This window comes from Balearica regulorum, chromosome 12, assembly GCF_011004875.1.
Source record: "Balearica regulorum gibbericeps isolate bBalReg1 chromosome 12, bBalReg1.pri, whole genome shotgun sequence".
In the NCBI taxonomy this organism is placed as follows: Eukaryota; Metazoa; Chordata; class Aves; order Gruiformes; family Gruidae; genus Balearica; species Balearica regulorum.
Window position 1 is genome coordinate 6,860,471 of NC_046195.1, and position 21,460 is coordinate 6,881,930.

General features: G+C 40.4%; 1 protein-coding gene across 3 annotated transcripts in view; it reads right to left on the minus strand.

The window, feature by feature from the left end:
- The window catches only part of ENTREP2 (endosomal transmembrane epsin interactor 2), a 130,179-nt gene extending 109,350 nt beyond the window's left edge, over positions 1 to 20,829 (minus strand). For 2 of the 3 annotated variants that reach the window (XM_075764242.1, XM_075764241.1), the window contains exon 1: positions 20,142 to 20,829. In XM_075764242.1, coding sequence (XP_075620357.1) covers positions 20,142 to 20,384 — 243 coding nt within the window. In that variant the 5' untranslated portion in view covers positions 20,385 to 20,829. The remainder of the gene's footprint in view (positions 1 to 20,141) is intronic. The other variant, XM_075764243.1, reaches the window with a different exon arrangement.
- Between the last annotated feature and the right edge of the window lie 631 nt (positions 20,830 to 21,460).

Here is a 21,460-nt window from a genome sequence, read left to right on the forward strand (position 1 = left end):
TAGTCATCCTACAGGGAAGCGAGTAAACTGTCTTTCTGTATGCTGTTATCGCTTGTCATTTTTAAGCCACAAAATCCAGCTCCACATCTGACAGGAAAAAAAAAAATCATGAATTTATCAAACCTTGATATTAGTTGGAATATGGTTCTAGCCTGGGATCTTCAAAGCAGATGAAGAAAATAAGATTCAACATTGAAAGGAAATCACATCATTAATACTCCTAAACTCTTCTGAAAATCCCAACCTTCATTTTTCTGTCTCCTGAAAATCATAGAATGATAGAATGGTTTGGGTTGGAAGGGACCTTAAAGATCATCTAGTTCCAACCCCCCTGCTGCGGGCAGGGACACCCTCCACTACACCACGTTGCACAAAGCCCCATCCAACCTGGTCTTAAACACTTCCAGGGATGGGGCCTCCACAACCGCTCTGGGCAACCTGTTCCAGTGCCTCACCACTCTAACAGTAAAGAATTTCTTTCTAACATCTCATCTAAATCGACCCTCCTTCAGCTTGAACCCATTACCCCTTGTCCTGTCACTACACTCCCTGATAAACAGTCCCTCACCATCTTTCCTGTCGCTCCCCTTCAGGTACTGGTAAGCTGCAATTAGATCTCCCCGGAGCCACCTTTTCTCCAGGCTGAACAATCTCAACTCTCTCAGCCTGTCCTCATAGGAGAGGTGCTCCAGCCCTCTGATCAGCTTCGTGGCCTCCTCTGGACTCGCTCCAACAGCTCCATGTCTCTCCTGTACTGGGGCCCCCAGAGCTGGACGCAGTACTCCAGGTGGGGTCTCACAAGAACGGAGTAGAGGGGCAGGATCACCTCCCTCGACCTGCTGGTCACACTCTTCTTTTGATGCAGCCCAGGACACGGTTGGCTTTCTGGGCTGCAAGCGCGCACTGCCGGCTCACGTTGAGCCCCTCATCAATCCATACCCCCAAGACCTTCTCCTCAGGGCTGCTTTCAATCCATTCCTCGCCCAGCCTATAGTCATGCTTGGGATTGCGCCGACCCACGTGCAGGACCTTGCACTTGGCCTTGTTGAACTTCATGCGGTTCACATGGGCCCACCTCTCCAGCCTGTCAAGGTCCCTCTGGATGGCATCCCTTCCCTCCAGTGTGTCGACCACACCACACAGCTTAGTGTCGTCTGCAAACTTGCTGAGGGTGCGCTTGACCCCACTGTCCATGTCGCCAACAAAGATGTTGAACAGTGCCGGTCCCAGTACCGACCCCTGAGGAACACCACTCGTCACCATTCTCCACTTGGACATTGAGCCGTTGACCACAAGTCTTTGAGTGCGACCATCCAGCCAATTCCTTATCCACCCAGTGGTCCATCCATCGAATCCGTGTCTCTCCAATTTAGAGACAAGGAAGTCGTGCAGGACAGTGTCAAGTGCCTTGCACAAGTCCAGGTAGATGATGTCAGTTGCCCTTCCCTTGTCCACCAATGCTGTAACCCCATCATAGAAGGCCACCAAGTTTGTCGGGCACGATTTGCCCCTAGTGAAGCCGTGTTGGCTGCCACCAATCAGCTCCTTATTTTCCATGTGCCTGAGCATAGTCTCCAGGAGGGTCTGCTCCATGATCTCCCCAGGCATGGAGGTGAGACTGACTGGCCTGTAGTTCCCTGGGTCTTCCTTTCTACCCTTCTTAAAAATGGGGGTTATGTTCCCCCTCTTCCAGTTGGTGGGAACTTCGCCAGATTGCCAGGACTTCTCAAATATGATGGAGAGTGGCCTGACCACTTCATCCGCCAGTTCCCTCAAGACCCGCGGATGCAACTCATCAGGTCACATGAACTTGTGCACCTTCAGGTTCCTTAGATATTCTCGAACCTGATCTTCTCCTACAGTGGGCGGTTCTGCATTCTCCCAGTCCCTGCCTTCTGTGACAAACTATATACATATATGAATTTATAATACTACTTACCCTTCAGCAAAAGGCTGTAATTTGTTCTCTATTGCACACCAAATACCTTTAACATCAAAACAGAAGACTTTTGACTGGAAAATTATTAGATATTCAAAGTCATTTGCTGCTATAGGTTGAATTAAACATGACTTGAGCTGCATAGTGCTAGCTTCCAATTTATAAAGCTATTTAGAAGTGTTATATAAACACAAGAAAAAGTAATTTTCTCCAAGTATTTGTACAGTAATTCCTCAGAGGAACAATATGAGAAAATGGAACCAGAAAACACATGCAAGTATTCATAACTGGCAGATTTACAAACATGAAGCATCCCACATACTTGTTACAAAAGTCACTTCAATGACAGCTGCAACATCTACTACCAAGGGCAGCTCTAATGAACTAGACACAGTCAAATTATTAGAGGGTAGCACGAGGATCATGTAGGCAGTAAACTAGAAAGACAAGACTGGTTAAAACTAAACAGGACATGTAAGGCTTGTTCTAGCAACACAAAGTGAAAATACTAGTCCATTAGCGAATAGGAAAGCTTCTTTCATTAAAAACTCTCTAACCTTTTCTATAAAAATATCTTTTTGGCTTTTTCAAAAACTGATAGTTATGACCAGATGTTTAACACTATTAATAATTCCAGGGTAGGAATGCAAATCAGAACATAGAAAAAATATTGAGATTAATTTGAGTCCTTCAACTCAGCATAGCCCATAGAAACGCACAAAACATGGTGGAGTGGCACAAACAACATCCAAATCGCTAGCTACCACCTAAGAGTTTAAACCACTCAAAAAATTATGTGAGATTAGTACAGGGAGTATGTACAGGTTAATAAAACACCATATTTGTAAGAACAGCGTCTACACTGAGAAGTAGTCTAGGCCAACAGGAACAGAGCTGTAGAGTGAACAGATGCTGCTGAGAAGCTGACATCCACATCACCCACATTTCAGGGCAGTACTGTTTGTTTGGTGAGATTTAGTTTGGGTTTTTTTGGTGGGGTGTGTGGGTTTTTATTGCTGCTGTTGGGGTCTTTTTGCTAGTTGGGGGGGGGAGGGCTGTTGTTTCTTATGGTTTTTTTTTTGTTTTGTTGGGTATTTTTAAAAAAAAAAAAAAAAACCACAACAGAGCTAGCTCTAGTCCAAGCCCAAGGATTAAATGCCCATTCGTGGCTAGACAGCATTAGAGACACTGCTGGAGCGTACTTTCCAGTTTAGTGTTATCCAAAAGAAATTCAGTTTGCACGCTCAGAGAGCTCCACAAGGTGAACCAAAGCACAGTGTGGAAACAATTGCATAATTCATTTTGAAAGCGCACATCCAAACCAATACATTACTGTGGAGGCACGTAGAGATAACCATTCAAGCATGACCTATAGTTGGGAGACATGCTGGTAGAATGGCCTAAGAACCTTAACAAATTAAAAGTATTTCAAACAGGAAATTGAAAGATGTTTGCAAATGAGGAAGATCTAACACTATCGAAAAATAACACACGCAAGAAAAAGAAGAAAGTAATACTTCAGTATGTAAAGGGTGCTAACTGGCAGAATAATGGGGAAAATGCAGAAAAGGACTTGAGGATTAATTTAACCAGGAATCAAAATATAAATAAAAAAGTGATAGAGAAACATTGAAAGACAGACAGCATCTGGGAACAAATTAGCAGGAGTATTATATGTATGCAGTGAACAGGATACATTCTGCTGTGATAGGCACTGGTGCAGATTCTCAGCAGGAATACTCTACCCAGCTTGGGCATCATATTTCATTAAATATGCCCAGCTACTGTAGAGAATACAGGCCAGAAACAAAGTTTCCAAGAGAGGTAGAAAATTACTTATAAGTGAAGTTAGAAAGACATGGTTTTGTTTATCCAGGTTAAAGAATGGTGAGAGTTTTCTTGTAGGTTAAATAAACCACAACAAATAAACAGAAAAATCATTTGCCCTCATGTCCACCGATTATGAATAAAAAAATAAAAATCAGAGGCTTAACTTACAGCAAAGATTTACACTACATATTAGGATATATATGGTTAACGTATGAGATTCATACTAGTACAGAAATAGCTAAGTGCTGAAAGAGGTTACCTAACAGGTTACAAGTTTTCCTTTATTACATGCATTTAGGAATATCTAAACAAACACTCAACTTGAGATGCTGTCATTTATAGATGGATCTCACAGTGAAAATAGAGCAGATGAGCTGTTGAGACCCATTCCAGTACACACTTCTATAATTCGAAACTTTGTCACAAACACACATTCTTGATGTTTTATTTTAGTATGGGTATATACACACACACAGTATGTTTGTCTATATTTGTAATATTAATTTCTTATCAAAATTATATATTTCAAAATTGTGTATGCATTTATGAGACATTACTATTTATTAAGGAAACACCATCATTCTCAGAGAATGCAGTTTACCACTCCTTTAGTACATTTAAGCAGCTTTAGTACATTGTGCACTTATAGTGAATAGGAAGCAAGGAGGGTTTCTTTGTACTCTCCAAGTATGACCAGTATTCACTTTGGGATTTATAGTTATTACCATGCCCTTCCTGAATCTTATATCAAAGCCTACAGTTAAAGGCTTCTGAGCTTTCAAAATTCTTTATCAAACAATTTGATGGTGAAATCCAACCTAGGTCTACAAGTTAAAACACAATTATCAATTAATCTCTAAATATAGAAAGACTATTAAAGGACCAGCTGGCATTTAAAAATGATGAAAGCCAACACTGTTCTTTGGCATCAGCACTAGCTGGTGTTGCTAAGCTACTGCTGCTGCCCAGACAGTTAGACACCATCAGGTACTTAATTCATGCAGGCCAGTGGTCTGAAGCGGGGGGGGGGGGGGGGAAGGAAAAAAAAAGCACTCAAAATGCATTTTTATACCAGTAAAACTCAAATCTTACCATCTGAGTCTATGAAGTGTAATATAGCTTGCGTCCATGATCAAACAATATACAGAGAAAAACAATTAGCTTTTAGTGCTTATTTTAGAGTTCATGTTATCTTTACTTGCCTTGTAAATTCGGTTTGGTTTTGCTATAATTTATCTATAATGTAGATAAGGTTTTTCTAACGTTATCTACCTCCATTTTTTTCCACATTTTATGCAGGAATTTTGATTTTTGTCAAATGAATGCCTTGATAAAAATGAGGAGATTCTGCTTCTGTGAGCCAATAGAGGCTAGGAAATGGAAAAAAAAAACCCCTATCAGGAAGCATGATCTATCAGCAAGTATGATAATGTTTGGGCAGTCAGATTAGAGCCTATGAAAGTAATGTTATTTAGTATGTGATCATTCTTCAAAAAATATCTTTTGAGTTTTTGTAGTTTTCTACAAGATTATATGAGCAGCCTTTTCCTAATTTCTTAATCACTGATCACATTTGTGATTTGAAGCTTCCAAATCAAACCCTGCATTTACTCTTTATGAAGTAACCTAGCTAGCCCAGGTACGGCCATTATACTATTTAACAAAGGAAGAATATTTAAAACTTGGAGAAGACTGCCAAATATGTTGCTAATCACTTAGCCCAGCTCTGTCTTATGGAAGTTAGCCTTTTATCTCTATTGGTGCAGGAGAGAATTCTATTGGTAGAAGACAATTTTGACCTCTAAAGAATCCCATCCTTCTTTTCATCATACATTGTAAGCACAAACTTTACAACTCTGATGTTTCTTGCATTCCTCATAAAATTAAACTAGGATCATTATTAAGATCAATTACAAGTTTAATGCTTTCTGGTTTTTTTCCCCCTGTAGTGAATGCACAACCTCCTGAAAAACTATGAAAAAACATGAAAAAATATTTAACTATTTTTTACTATCAGTCAAGAATTTCTTATCATGTAAGATTCTGCAGAGACTTTTTTCTGATCAACAGTTTCAACAAAGGAGCTAAATGATGAAAAAATGCAATGGAAGAAGATCACAGGTCTACAGAACACGACAGAAAGAATTTATTGATAGAAGGGACACTTGGTAGCTGCCTTCAAACATACAGAAGATTACTGTGAGGTAATAATTTCCAATGTCCACTGGGAAGAGAAGAAATAATGGGCTTTAATTGTACAAAGGGATGCTTGAAGAAGTAAAAAAAATTATTTTCAAGACAGGCATCGTTAGCAACTGGAGCAGTTTATCTAAAAAAAGACAAGTATCTGTCAGGGTTGGTGATACTTCAACATAGTTGATCCTAATTTGAAAATGAGTAACATACTAAATTGAAAGTCACTAACCACAGGTGAAGATGCCAAAGAACGGCATATGCACAGGACAAGAGCTGGGAGCCCAGGCAATTTAACAAAAGCATCAATGCACAGCTCCTGGCTTCTCAACACAGGAATTGGGGACCATTACTTTCATAGACAGAAAAGCTACTGCCAAAAATGTGATATTCTTACCTCATCAAGAATAAGCATTTTCTGGCTCTCACTAAATTTTTTCCTAACTAACCTCCAATTAGTAGAAAAAAAAATTAAATACCATGAACATCTCACTCTTGAAAGATCAGCTGTCAGCCTACCCTGTTTCTAGTTTGTTCCAACATCATGTTCTAGAAATCTCCACTATATATAAAAAAATCCCTAAAACCAAACCAACCATAAACCAAACAAAAAACTCCAACAAAAAACCCAACCCACTCAAAACTGCCCCCAAACCCAAAACCCCAACCAAATAAACCCCCAAAAACCTAAACAACAACAACAAAAACCAGTAAAGAACTGTACAGAAATTATTTTTAAATTTGAGTTACTTCTGTATGTTTGTAATTCCACATGATTATAAACCATGAAGCTATACATCTACTAATGCCACTAGTATAATCCTACATTTCAATGACAGTATTCCTTGCATTATCTGTTAATACATTCCCTAAGGCCTTGTTACAGTTCACTGGGTCAGTGAAACAACCAAATTCACCATCTCTGCAACATGTTACAGTTATTTTTAAAAGATATGGGCAGGTTAGGCTACAAGAAGTTTTAATTTCTCAAGCAAAAAAGGGTGAGAACTCATCACTATTATGGTATTACAGTTCTCAGCACGTTTGTACAACCTTGTTATCCAATGGTATGGCATATTTATAGCTTACTAAAATAACGGATCATCACTTGTCAGATGTTGAAATACAGAAGGAACAGATAGCACATTTCTTAAGAAAGTACTTTTGGGACTGAGGAGGTGTGAATCTTGTCTGAGAACACACTATTTGCTTATCCTCATCTTCCTACTCCTCAGGCATTTCAAATGGCAGTTGGGGGAGCAAACATTTCTCCCAGTTAAGTCATAAAAGCACTCTTTAACAGACACCAAATACACTGATTCTTATACTAAAAATACGTTTTACTGCTTTACAATGAAGTTATCAAAAAGTTAATACCTGCTTCTGAGAAATCCAGTAAACCACACTTCATCCAACTATAACTCTACATTCTAAAATAGCATCAGATGTCTTTTTTCATGCTAGAGACCCCACCTTTTCTAATATGCAAGGCTACCTTTTCTTTTTCAGCCTATTCCTTGGCAATTTAATTGGAAAATAATTGAAACCTTTTTTGCAAATCTATGTTTGTAAAATTATAAAATCACTTTTCATCTTCTTCAGGCTGATCTCCTCAAAAAATATTTTTTACTTCATCCAAAGTATCATTATATGTATTTATACCATCAAACCTCTTATTTCCACAAAAGCCTACTGATTAATATAATCATTGTGCAGTATTGTTAAGCTGCAGGCTCCTTGTGGGCATCTAACAAGTATAATTACAGTGACTGTTGAATTTTCTGCTTTCAGAAAACAGAACACTTCACAAAGTATCATATTATTTCTACGTATAAGCTTTTTATATCCTATTCACCTTTAGCATTTTCTATGGTCTATGCTGTCAGTCAGAACTTCACATGCATCTGCTTTTTGCACTGCCTATAAGGTAGGATTTAATATAACTCTAAAACGCAGAACCTACCTCTGGTTGCTCTTAAACAGTAACAAGGGAAACAGATACATAGTCAAACATCTACTTTCCAACAGTAAGACTCTAAGACTCACTTTTTCAGCAGCTGGTGACTTGTGAGATGTTGCTTGTATTTTTGCTGGTTTTCATCAGATGACTCCTTGCTTAAAGATTTTACTTATTGGCCAAACAACTGAAACAGGTACAGTTTCAGTGTTGTATTCTATACTGTTTTACCCAGAATCTTTTTGCAAAAATATACTCCTAGCATTACTCCTGTCTACCTTTTTAAACTCTACAGAAGAATTACATCAATAATAGCCTGAATTATCTGTCTGAAATACTTGATCCTGAAGCATTTATACTGCAGGCAAAGGAGGTAAAAATTCTCGGGTTTACTTCTTCGATGTTACATGGATAACATAATGAATCAAGATACCAGAAGTATTTCCAGACCTTTCTGAATTAGGGAAATAGTGCTTAAAATATTGCTCTAATTTCTAAATGAGCTAGTTTTCAAGAATTTGGGCTACAGCCTGTTTTGCTGCATTTTACTAGAGCATTCAATTTGGCATCAGATTCTTTTTGCTGATTAAGTCAATTGCAGCAGGTACGAGAAAATACATTGTTTGGGGATTCTCATACAGTTCCTAAATATATGCAACTATAAACAAAAAACCTCCTGTAATTAATACTTATCTTCCAGGAGCTCCAGAGTTAAGCACATGTAGACTTATATTTATATGGGGAAAAACTAATTTGTTACAGACCTATGTTGTTTCATTGATGTTATATAAATCATAATAGACAAAGGGAAGAAATTTTCAGAATACCAAAAAATAATCACACACACCCCCCAAAAAAAATAAATTGTTTGTTCCAGAAACATTAAAGATTGAAAAACAACTGTGACTATCAAATTGACTTCTCTTTTGCCCATTACTTATCTTCTCTAACTTTCAAAATAGGTTAATTAACCAGATAATGTGAGATAATTAGTTATATAGTTTTGGAACCAAAACCTCAAGTTAACTCCAAACAATTCATACTGCAAGGCAAGCTTTTAAACTTTCAGGACATAAGAAGGAACTGTCAAGTACAAGGACATCTACAGTTTGTCTAGTGCTGAATTACAGTTCCAAAATCATGAAGTGTACTGTTTCAGAGGAAGGTTCAATGTCAGAAATAGAAAATACTTTTGCTTCCTTCTACCTTCCTTCCAATTACTTTAGATTCACAAATGAATGAAGGATATGATTGAACACTTCAGACAATCCTCATCTAGAACTGACAGGTATTGTCACTGGGGATGACTTTTCCTAATAGGTGGTTTGATATTCAGGCTTTCAGACATTCGATTCACAGCAAGTTAGGTTAAGGAAGATAAGCATATGGTCTATGTTAAGGAAGATGAGCACATGGTCTCTGGTGGACAGCAAAATGCCATTCTGATGTTGATTATACTTAGTATATTATTAACTCTTTATTGTTTATAGTGTCATTATTGTTTTTACAGTAAAGGTTCCTTTCCACTCAAAAAACAAATATTACGTACCAACAGAAATTAGTCGGTCAAAAGCTCAAAGGAAAAGCTGCGTTGACTATTTATACTGCTTAGCTAGCTAAGAAAATATTTACTGAATAAACATGAATTTCAGAAGCAGATATAAATGCTTTAATATTGTTGCTTGTTATTGCATACAGTAATGATATTTCACAGGATCTCAAAGTATGGTCTGATGGTAAGTCTTTATTTCAAATCTATGACCTGATTTCATAAGGAAGGAAGGAAGAAATTTTTAAGGGGAGGAAAATAACTAATTCTTAAATGATTTCCTAAATTCTTTAGGTCCAAAATAATCCCTGTTACACGAGTATAAATAGGACAAGAGGTATGTCTTTCAAGAACTCTTTAAAAAGGCTAATATCTCCTGCCAGAATAAGCATGAAGAATTGGGAATATGAAGGACTTAAGCCTATATGTTAAATCTGACTCCTACCAACCACAGGAACATTATTAATGTCCTTCTGAAAGGACAATCATTGCTGGTACAATTCCTCCCTACATGCATAAAAGGCAACAGGAAAAAGTCATTAACATTTTGCCCAATTTATACAATGTTATCAGGTAGAGAAAGTGCACCTGCCATCCCATCTGTCCTCTCTTCCAGTCTTGTCTTCACTATCCTTTCTCTGTACCATGCAGCAGGTTTTGCGGAAGGAGTGTCAGAGACATCATGTGATCCAGCTGTAAGAGATTACTACATGTACAGACACGGTGATAATGTGGACTCAATGGCACAAGCTTGTTATTTTAAATGTATTTTTATTTTATTTTAATTGTGTTTTGTGGCTTGCTATGTTCTGGTTTTAATATGCTATTTTAAGCATGAAAGTTATATATACCTCTCAGATGTATTTAAATAAACCTTCATTCCCTAAGTCAACTTTTTTCAAGTATCCTTTATAACCAAATATTTGCAACTAAAACTGAGAAATACTCTTCTTTGATGCCCCCTTTTGCACTTCATATGTAATGGAAGATGTATTTCATGTGAAAATCTATTCCGTTTAAAACTACTGCAAATCAAAAACCTGAAACCTAACACATTTTGAATTAACACTGCTCTGTCAGGAAGTAACTGTAAAGGCAGCAAGAAGTACAAAGGCATCCATTTGGTTGAAGAGATAAGCTGATCAATACACTTTCCTGATCATTACCATTTGCGATAGATGCAATAACCTTTCAGAAGCAAAAAATATACTTCTCAGCTGCCAATATGTCTGTATAAGCAAGAGGAGGCTCAACTACTCCTCAGCTAGAGATTCCATACTTTCATTAGGAGTTTTCTACATATATTTCTTACTTTAAGATCATGAACATCAACATTGAAATTTCCCACATGAATGCATAAGTGATCTTCCCTCCTCCTCCCTAGGGAAAATTTCTATTTAAGCGGAAAAATGTAAAGAGTCAAGACAGTAGCTTGGTAGTCCAAATCGCCTGGGACATGTGAAACAGATTGAGTTCCCTTCACACCAACACAAACAGAAATTGAAAACATCCTATTTTAGTACCACTGATCAACAAATGTTTTCACTACTCTAACAAAGGAATTTTTCTGCTAGAGCCACAATCACTAGAATGCACAACAGATAATTACTTGTGTTTGTTATTGATACATGACATTGTCCATTGGCTCTTTACTATGAGTGCTGAAATTGTATTTTTTGGATTTTTTTTTAAACTAAAGAGTAGTCTTACTTTCTGTAGCAGGCCAAAATCTAGCAGGAATCTTAGAAACAGCTGCATTCGCAATTTCCACCTAGATTAAAAAAAAAGTTTCTTCTCTGAAAAGTGAATGTAAAAGCAACATTATAAAGCTACACATTTATTATCTCTCAGTGCCTCTGGATTAAGTGTGTTCAGCTTAAACACATCTGTTTTTATCTTGTCTGGCACTGAAAGCTTATCTAAAATCTTCAGATTAAGCTATACTCTTTTCTGCTAGAAATAGTAGCAAAAACAATCTCATAAGTAAATTATATCCTCACATGAAAATAATTCTGCTGAGATGGACTCTTTGTAGGTGACAGGAATAATAAAACTGTATAGTTATCAATGAGGACGTTATTTGCTTGTTTTGCAGAACATAAATTACTCATGATGATGGCATCTAGAAAGGAAGAAAGTTCATATTCAAAACTGAAAGCAAGCTTGCAAAGTTAGCAACTCTTACTTCATAAATTAGACACAAAAGTTTAAATTTGTAATGATGTTTCAATTATCTATGTTTACATCAAACTGTTGTAAAGATCAGAAATTAAAAAGTTACATTTAATTTGCCTCTTCCAAGCAAAAAATACATATACTTCAAAGTGCTTACATTTTCTCATTTTTATCTGGATATCATAACAAGCAAGTCTATACTTGTTAGAATATTGTAAAATTACTCCTTTTTTTTTTAATCACAATGTGAAAACAATGTCTCATTGTAAGTGATGCAGCAGTCGTTCAGAGAAGTATTTCTCATTTACTGCAACTTAGCTCAAAACTACTCAGAACACTCAAGATACTCAGAAGGAACACACAGAGAACACTGGCATCTGGTCCTCAGAACTGTTTTTTTCACTCTGTAGACCTGCATCAAATTACTAATGTAGATGTAACCAGTGTGGAGTAAAATTCTGCATAGTAGAAAGGATTACTAGTAACCTGTAGGGAGATCACAGCATCTGCACAATACAGGAGTTTTCAGATTGGTCTTACAGGTTCTACCTGAATTAGCAAGGAGTAAAGGGAACAGGAGCAAATCTGTTTGCAAAAGAACTGATTCTCAAGAAGAGAGCATCTACACTACACACATATTGGATGGGTGACTACTTCAGACAAACTCTAATCCAGTCCCGAGACTTAATCCCTACTAGCAGTCAGACTGCGTTTTCTATGTACTCAAAGCACATCTTTTGGTTTCATTTTATGCCCCATGAATCAAGTTTGTGTGTTCTGAGAATACTCCACAATGTGAATGAAGTGAGTGGGGGCACGTACATGATCAGAACTAAAACACAACACTGATATGGATGCATCCACAGACTACAAAAATGACAAATTATATTGGGGAGAGGACTGAAGTTTCAAATAGCATGAGCAAGTACTTTTTAGGGAATTACGAACACAATGTTTCTACAAATCAAGACTGTAGCCTCTGGTTATGGGATAGAGACTGTGATTCTGGGACTCTGCCAAAGAAGGAAGGCTTAGCTTTGGGGCATTTTGATCTTAAAATATTGCCTGCACATAATTTATGATGCTCTAAACATATAAGTACTGCTCAATTACAAATTCCCTAGCTTTGTCATATTTGCATAGCATTCCTTTAAAGCATTGTGGGTACTCCCATAGAGAATTAATAATGACCACACCATATTCTGCTGCTAGAAGAGCATCCTTCTTGAAATACCACTCAAATAGCTGAAAACTCCTGTAAGTTACATGTTTTCATGCAGTTCACACCTTACGGAGTCCCATTATCTGTTCTGCTCTTTGATTCCAGAAGACATAGGACTGAGCAGAAAAATGAATTGTGAAAGAACAGCCAATTAAGCATGATAATTCACAACTCATTCCTTCAATAAGTTGCAACATACAACTAAAACAGAGGTGTTCAGCAGCTGCTAATGACTGGATAACTGACCTTGGAAATCCCCACTTCAACTAAGCTACTTATCTATTCCCAAGTTTCTCAGTAGACTGTAACTGTTCCACACAGCTAGTTCCAGGGTAGTATTTAATTGTCGTTACAGCAAATGCTCATACATTTCCAGCATAAAACAATGTCTAGAAAGGACAACCAGAATTCAGGAAAAATATTTCATTCCTAAAGAGACCGAGACATACACCCGTCTTTCTACTACACATTAAAAAAAAAACCCCCAAAACCCCAAAACAATATCTTATGCTGACAACAATAAGAGACCTACTCAAAATGTAATATTGTTATTCTGCACTCTGGCTGTCTACAGAAAAATAAAGACTTCAGAACACAGGTAACTTATAATAATACAGCATTAAAAAAAAGAGGCTATTTCTTCTACAAATTGGACACCACTCCCCTCCCCCTCATATCATAATGAGGCATCTTTGCTTTCTTCATCTATTCCTTCCTGTAACACAGGAAGTTTCAAAATTAATTTGCATGATCAAATGCTTCTCAGCCCCTTAAGGCTTAGGCAACAGAATATACTCAGAAGCAATAAAAGCTGATTTGACTCATGAAACAAGTAACACTGGCTTCCATGAGTCTGTTGTTTTCCAGTGCACTGAAGACAAGAAATCTCAAGGTTATACTTGGCCCAAAATCCTTAGGAAGTTACAAATTGCCATTTTAACACATATAGTTCAAGAATAAAAAAGGAACGTTGTCTTCTTCCTAATCACTCCTCTTTCCAGCTAATTTGCCATCATTCCATCTGGATATGGAAAAAACATTTTCATCTATGAATCCACTGTTCCAAAGCCCTGCCCTACCATGAACTCCACAAAGTACAGAGAATATACCCCAGGCTTCTTACTCTTTGTGATTATATGATGCATATGATCTCTTTTTGTACACCAACACTGCAGGTTTTAAAACAGCCTCATTCCTTTTTTTTTTTTTTTGCTTGTTTGTCACATAATATTGTCGTGATGTACAAATCAGGAATGCTAAGAAAATTAACAATCATCAGTTACCTAGACACGTTGCAATCTTTGTGAATTTTATGAAGGCGAGAGGCAAGCCCATGCAGATGACATTGACAATTTTTTACTGTGTACCAACAACATACATGCCTAGCAGGCTTTCCTGAGACACAAAGTTCCAGATAGTTGACTTCCTTCCCCAGCTTGCTCACATTTCAAAGCCCTGCCAAACTCACAAAGGAAAGGAAAAGCATGCCTAAGGTGTTAGGAAATCCAACCCTTGTAGTAGAGTCAGAAAAAACAGGGATGGTGGGCTAACTAAAGGACACAGCAGTAGACAGTAATAGACAATGTCTCCAAGAATCAGAGTCAGTGCAATTCTTTTACAAGTATATATAACTGGAGGTTCCACTACAGGTAACTAAAACTGTTACTGCACATTGCAATTCTTAAGTGAGGAGTTAACAGTGATCAAACACTGTAGTGCTGCTTTCTCAGATGTATCATCCAATCTAGCTGCTCTTATTTTGTGACTATCACACTGGCTAAAACCTGCCATGAGTTGTTAGCCAGATCCAGTAGTCACTCATTTATTGGAGACTGTGAATAGGCAAAAGACAGGTTAACAAATCACTTGTAGGATTTCTGAGGTGATCCATTTCCTAGTCTCCCAAATTTCATCAATCTGAAGCAAAGAACATCGAGAAAACTGTTTGGTGTGTGGGATGCATCATCTTTCAGGAATGACATAAGATCTTTAGCAGCCACATAGGGAAATCAGTACCATTTGCTCCCTGGACTCAACTCTATTTGATAATCTGCACCAGAGGTCTGATAAGTGTTCTGAAGAGGAAAACTTTTTCAGTGCAGAAATTCACCCACTCATTTCTCAAAATGGCATTACCAACTACTTCCAAAAGAAGTCCAAAAGAATTTGAATATTTACAGATACAGAACATTGTCTGAACCAATAGCACACTTCAAAGAACAACAATTTGTCCACAATAAACTAATCATCATGGTCATGTAGCCCACAGATTGAAATCTACCATTAGAACTATCATTTACAGAAAAGAGATCTGGTCAGATAATCTTACCTAGACAGCTAATGACCCCTCTGTGGTTACAACAGATGTTCAGGAATGTTTCTGATGATTTATGCAAATTCTAGAAAAAAATAAGTTTCAGCCAAGGAAGTTGTAGGTTAAGCACTCAATTTGTGTGTGATAACCAGGGGTACTCAAAACAAGCAACCCCTACTATATACTCTCATAGAGTTGTGATGGACATTTTGATCAAAACTAATTGATATCCATGCTAGAGTTTCATTCATACCTACAGCAAGTGGACAAGAAAGCTACCATTTAAGACCTAGATATGAGATGACCAGCTCCGAGACAAATAATTTATATGTGTTAGCAGATTTTTCAAGTTCAGTACAATCTATATCACTCAATATTAGCAGTAAGTTTACTTTCTCTCAAACAGCTTAGCTCTACTTTCACAATACCAGACCCTTTGCTGGAGGTAGGCTTTTCATGCAAACTAAAGCTCATTCCTCCCAGCTACAAATACCATCACTCTAGTACCTCCTTTATTTTACCTGACCATCCACAAGCAATAATGGAAAACCCCAAAAGGGAAAGAAAAAGTACAATGGAAGAAGGAAAAAATCTGTTGCTGAAATGGAGTCAAAGAGACACTCACAATTGCTAACAAATCATCTTTCTTATAATCTCCCCTTCACTCCCACAATGATTCTGCATAGGAACATGCTAAAACAGCCTGCTGCATGTGAGGAACAGTCAGGGTCACAGACTAGTAGAAACTTTTGAAAGTCAACTCCTCTATGCATCGTCTGAGGTATTTAAACCTATTTTGTACAATGTCATTGAAGAATACAGAAAAGGCTCTACACTCAGCTTTCTTAGTTAATAATGTAGACAAGTATATAATGTATTTCATGTGTTCCATGAGAGAGAAGTTGGGTCTGAGTTCACCTTGACAATCTCCCTATATATGTTTCCCTTTTCAAAGAACACAAAAAGCTCGTATGTCACAAACCATGAAGACATACTATATGAAAGATGCTTTTAAACCAGAGTATTTCATCTGTTTTGAACACAGGATACGGATGAAAAGATGCAGAATTGAGAAGAAACTTAATAAGAAGGAGAGGCAGCACAAGATCTTCCAGCAAAACACTTTACACAAAAACACTACAACCATTGTCAAATAACTATATATAAGAGATAGCTTGTATGTTGCTATATGTTCTTCTAAGATTTCTAGTGCCATGGTATGAGTTTAGAAACCTGGGCAATCTCATAATTTCATTTACATTTTCATTAACGCTTTCCTATACTAGAGATAACTCTAGTCTCTGAGGCTGGTAATTTTCTCTGAATGCTGGGATCAAAGCAGGGCAAGGAAGGATAAACATCTAATTGCCAACTTCTAAATAATTTGAATAAACGACTGCAAAAGAGCAAGATTTTCTCTCGTAGTAACGCTAACATAGAGCTATCAGACCTGTGGTTCACTAGTGTCCTAACACTGATAGGGTAACCATAAACATTAAGCAGAGTTAGCCAAAGCATTACAATCAATCTGGGCCTGCACAAAGCCTGTAAATTATGATTGCTGTATGCTTTGGATTCTAAATGGCAATGTGAAGAAATATTTTCTCATATTCAAGCAACTACGGACTTACAGGAGAGAGACAAAGAACCTTGTCACTGCTTATACTTTTAGGAAAAGTTTCAGTGATCTACCAGAACAGCTATTCTTCCATGATCAAAATGAGGCGAATATTCAGTTCTTCGTGTTCTTAAAAGGATCAAAGACACTTATACTCATCTACCTTATGTGAAAAAGCATATACTTTTACCCAACTGAGAGAACGTGAAGATGAAATCACCATTCTCCTGAATGAAAGACTGCAATGGGAACAAACTGCCCAGCATTTCACCACACAGTGTCTAAGATCTTACCAATGACTTCTGCCTATGCAGAGAATCAACCTGCGCATGCCCATCTAAACCCAAAATTCCTTTGTGCTCAGTGTGAGGTTGACTCATTAATTACCCTAAAATGTCTTAATACAAAAATATATGAAAATATTTTTTCTCTTCTTAATATGATACTATAAAAGATAAAGCAAAATGGTTTAACTTACGGGATAATGCTTAAATAAGCTCTGAATTCTTCAATGTTTTACGGAAATTATGGTGCCTTGTTATTCAAATAAGCTTTCCCTAGTACTGTCACTTGATTTGATTCCAAAAAAAGGGCAAGAAACCAGAACCTCTTCTTGCATTTGATTAGAGAATTTTCTGTGAGAAGTGACATATACAGCACATTTTAAATCAGCTAGAATGTTACAAATGTTGGGAAATTATTTTCAAAAACATTTAAAATTCTTAGCAAATTTTTGCAGCCCTTATTTACGGTGACAGGGTGGTTGGTGTTAAAAAAAATGCTCAATGCCAAGACTCCTCTGTTCTAGGATGTGCATTTCTAATGAGTAAAAACTACAGTACATTACTTCCCCCCAAAAAAGGTTTAGAATTGCTGCTTGACCATCAAGCAACTCAGTTGTTTAACTTCCAGTGGAGGGGAAGGGAATTGTTTGAAGGGAGTGAACATTTATACATTGATTTTGGCACCAAGAGAGAAAGGATACTTACAGTGGTTTTCTCTCATGTCACTTAACTCCCTTTTAGTTATTTCTCTAATTGTATTTTCCAGATGCAAGCTAAAAACATTCACTCTTCCACAGAAATATTTTTCAGCTGGGAGCGATGACATACCTAGTTTTTGTTAACCTCACTAAATACCTCAAAAGGCTTTTAGGAAAGGCTGTGTAAGCAAAAAAGCCTCAGAAAGTTCTTTAGGACTGACCATGCTTGAAAACAGTTTTATGTCTACCTTATTTCTTGAGATTTAGAGATACGGAGATTAGGAGGAAAGTATGGTTCTTCTCATGCTGTGATAGATCATTTATGAGGCAGAATTATTTTTTTAAAAGAGCTCTTAATTTAGGAAACAACGTATACTTGCCTCATTCTGATAACATAGAGCAACAAGGCTTTATAGTCAACAGTCTTGCAATACTTTCCCCGTGCCTTCTACCAATTCGCATCACAAGCTGGAATGACGTGTCTTCTCTATGATGAACAAATAACATCCATGAAATCTAATTGGAAACATACTTTTCTATGAGTTACACTGCACAGAGAGGAGCAGAAGGCATCCACAATCAGGAAAACAGCATACCAATGAAGTCCAAAAGTTTCTTTTCACAAAGATTACAGGAGCAAGGGAAAAAAGGTATTATTGAAAAAGTTGTGCCTACTGGAACACACAATCAGCTGTGTACTTTTCTGCTTGGTCTGTTGAGATAAGAAACCAAATCTGCCTAAGCTGTATTGTTTTAGTAGTACATTAATATGTAAGCAGCCAGATTCTTAATTTAAAATTCACACCTCATCACAACAAGTAGTTGCATAGTAGCTTGCAGAGGTTCAAACTCAAAAGTGCGATTATTACAATATCAAGGCTACTAGTACAAACTTATGTTTCTTTTCAAGATCACAAAAAATCGTGGCAAAATCAAGAAAAATAGTTCAATAATTGATCCAAAACTACTCTTCTGCTCTGAAGGACTCAAAAAAATTATTGAGTAATGTACTGCATAACAGCATATTAAACAGTTATTTTTTAAATTACACCATTTCCACCACATGCTCAGAACTGAATAACCCAAATCATTTATCTAACAGTTCTGGTTTCTAACAAGCACTTTTAAAGCTGAAAACTCTCTAGTCCATTAAAAGAGCTGAAAAGACATACTTAAAACCAGTAACACATTAAATTAAACGGAGCGAGTCTTCACAAATAACACAGCCTGTTACTAGTGCCCTCAGAAACGTCTAATTCTTCATAACTGTCAAGTCCCATTTCACTGCTTATGAGAGACGTTTTCATAAACCACTATTATACTAATGCATCTATGTGTGCATTGTATCTATACACACAGGCAAACACTGATAATCAGCACTGAGTGAAGCCACCTGAGTAAAAAATACCAACTTTAAAAAAATTTTTTTTTTTTTTAACTTATGCTAGCAGGACACAATGGAAAGTTGACAAGAAAAAAAAATCACACAGGAATCAGGGGATTTGTGTTCAGAACAAAAGAGCTTTTCCCTCAGACACCCAGTCCCGTGGGACCAACAGCCTCTCCCAAGGGGCTTGTCTCGGCCTCTGTCATGGCAGGACTTACGGGTGCCCCAAAGCCACAAGCCTTTCCAGCCCTCCTGGTGCACCTGCACTCTCCTCAGCAGAGAGGTCTTCCACGCTGTGTGAGGACGCACCTGCTCCTGCCGTGCTCACCTCATTTTATTACTTTCAGTGCAACGTAGCTCGTGGCTGAATTTGCATCCGAGCACAACCCTGTGAGAAACGGCCGTACCTCAAGGTGAACTCTCAGACAGCATCTAAGTCAGAGCTGATAGAAAACGAGCCATGGACAGGAACAGCAGCCGGTAAAACAGATAGCAACCGCTGAGGCAACATCAAAGGTTAATTTGTTATCCCAACTTTCATCCGACGCTGTCGATAAAACGCCAAATCTCCCTGGCTAACCCCTTCCAAAGGGGGCAACAAAGTGCCGTCACACCGCTGCCGAGCTCACAGACCGGCTGGGGCGGAGGAAGAGCCATAACCGTAGTGACCACGGCGCACCCGAACGAGGATTTCTTACCTGAGCGCGCCGTTGCCGGGAGGCGCGGGGAAGGAGCCTCCCCCACCGGCCCCGCTCCTCAGGACCGCCCGGGGGGGGATGGTGGTACGAGGGCCGAGGCCCCAAAGCGCCGCCGCCGCCCGCGTACCCACCTGCAGGCGCGGACTCGCAGCCCTGAGGCGCTGCTGGCGGCCCCGCGGCGCGCGCCCCGCGGCGACCGTTGGGCCCGGCTAACGGCTGCGGGGTCGCGCGGCTGCGCCTCTCCCGCCCCCTTCTTCCCGCGCGCCCCCCGACTCACCGAGAAGCCGGCCCAGAAGGGGCAGGAGTGGCGGACGCGGGCCGAGGTGGTGAGCGCCAGGGCGGCGAAGCTGACGGCCACGATGAGGCAGCCGAGCACCATCTGCGTGACCCCCAGGGCCAGCATGGCCCGCGAGCGGGCGCGGTGCTCGCGCAAGCGGGACAGGCTGCGGGACAGCGCGGTGGGGCTGAGGGAGCGCGCCCCGCCGGGGGGCCGCGCCGCCCCGCCGCCGCCCACAGGCATCCTCCGCCGGGCCCCTCACGGCGCGGCCGGGCGGCGCCGCCTCCTCCCGCCCCCCGCGCCCGGCGAGGAGGGCGCGCTCCGCGGGGCAGCCGGGCGCGGGCGCTGCAGGGCGGCAGGCAGCCGCGGCGCATGGAGGAAGAGCTCCTTCTGCTGCCCGGGGCGACCCGCGCGCCCCCGGCCGGAGGGCAGCGGCCGGCGGGCAGGGCACGGCAGGGCAGGGCGGGAGAGGGGCAGCCGCCACCGCCTCTCCCCGCTGCGGGCACGGGGGGGGGGGGGGGGGGGGTGGGGTGCGGGGCTACGGCGCGCAGCGCGCGGGGGCGGCTCTCGCGTGCCCGCCCTCAGCCGCCGGCGGGGGCGGCCCCGGCTCCGGCCCCCGGCCCGGCGCCGCTGGCTGGGCGCAGGTACGGGGAGAACCAGAGCCTCGGCTCTCCCGATCCGCCGCGGCTCCTGCCTCTCCCGCGGAGGGAGGGGGGAAGAGGCAGGGAGGGGAAGGGGGAAGGGTTGTTTACGGCCAATGGCGGGCGGAGGCAGCGGCAGGAGGATCAGCGGCGGCCGCCGGCGACGGCCCTGCGGGGAGAGCGGCGTGTGCGAGGCGAGCGCTCGGCGGCGGGGCTCGGCCCAGCCCCGCCCGGGGCGCCCTCAGCACCCGGACAGCGCCGAGCCGCGGCCTGCGGCGGCAGCCTCCATCTGCCACTGCCCGCCCGCCGCGGGCCCTGTGTGCGCCGAGCCCCTGAGGGAAGAATCTCTCCCCCCGGCGGGGCTTTGTGGAGCAGGGACTCCTGGCAGCCGGTGCCCCCGCCCCTTGCGCTCTGGGGTAGCGGCCACCGGTGCAAGACGAGAGTAGTTCTTAGTGCCAGGTAAGAGGCACAATACTCGGGGTCATTTTAACTTTTTTTTTTTTTTTTTAAAACCCAGCAAACTACAACCAGCATCCTTACCACTCGAAATATAAAGCCACCAGAACGAGCCTCTATTTCTGAAAACTTCCCTGCCGCCGCTCATGACAACAGTGTCCAGCACGGTAAGGCTACCCGCAACACCTGAAGCACATTTAAAAACCAGTTTTCTGCAGAAGG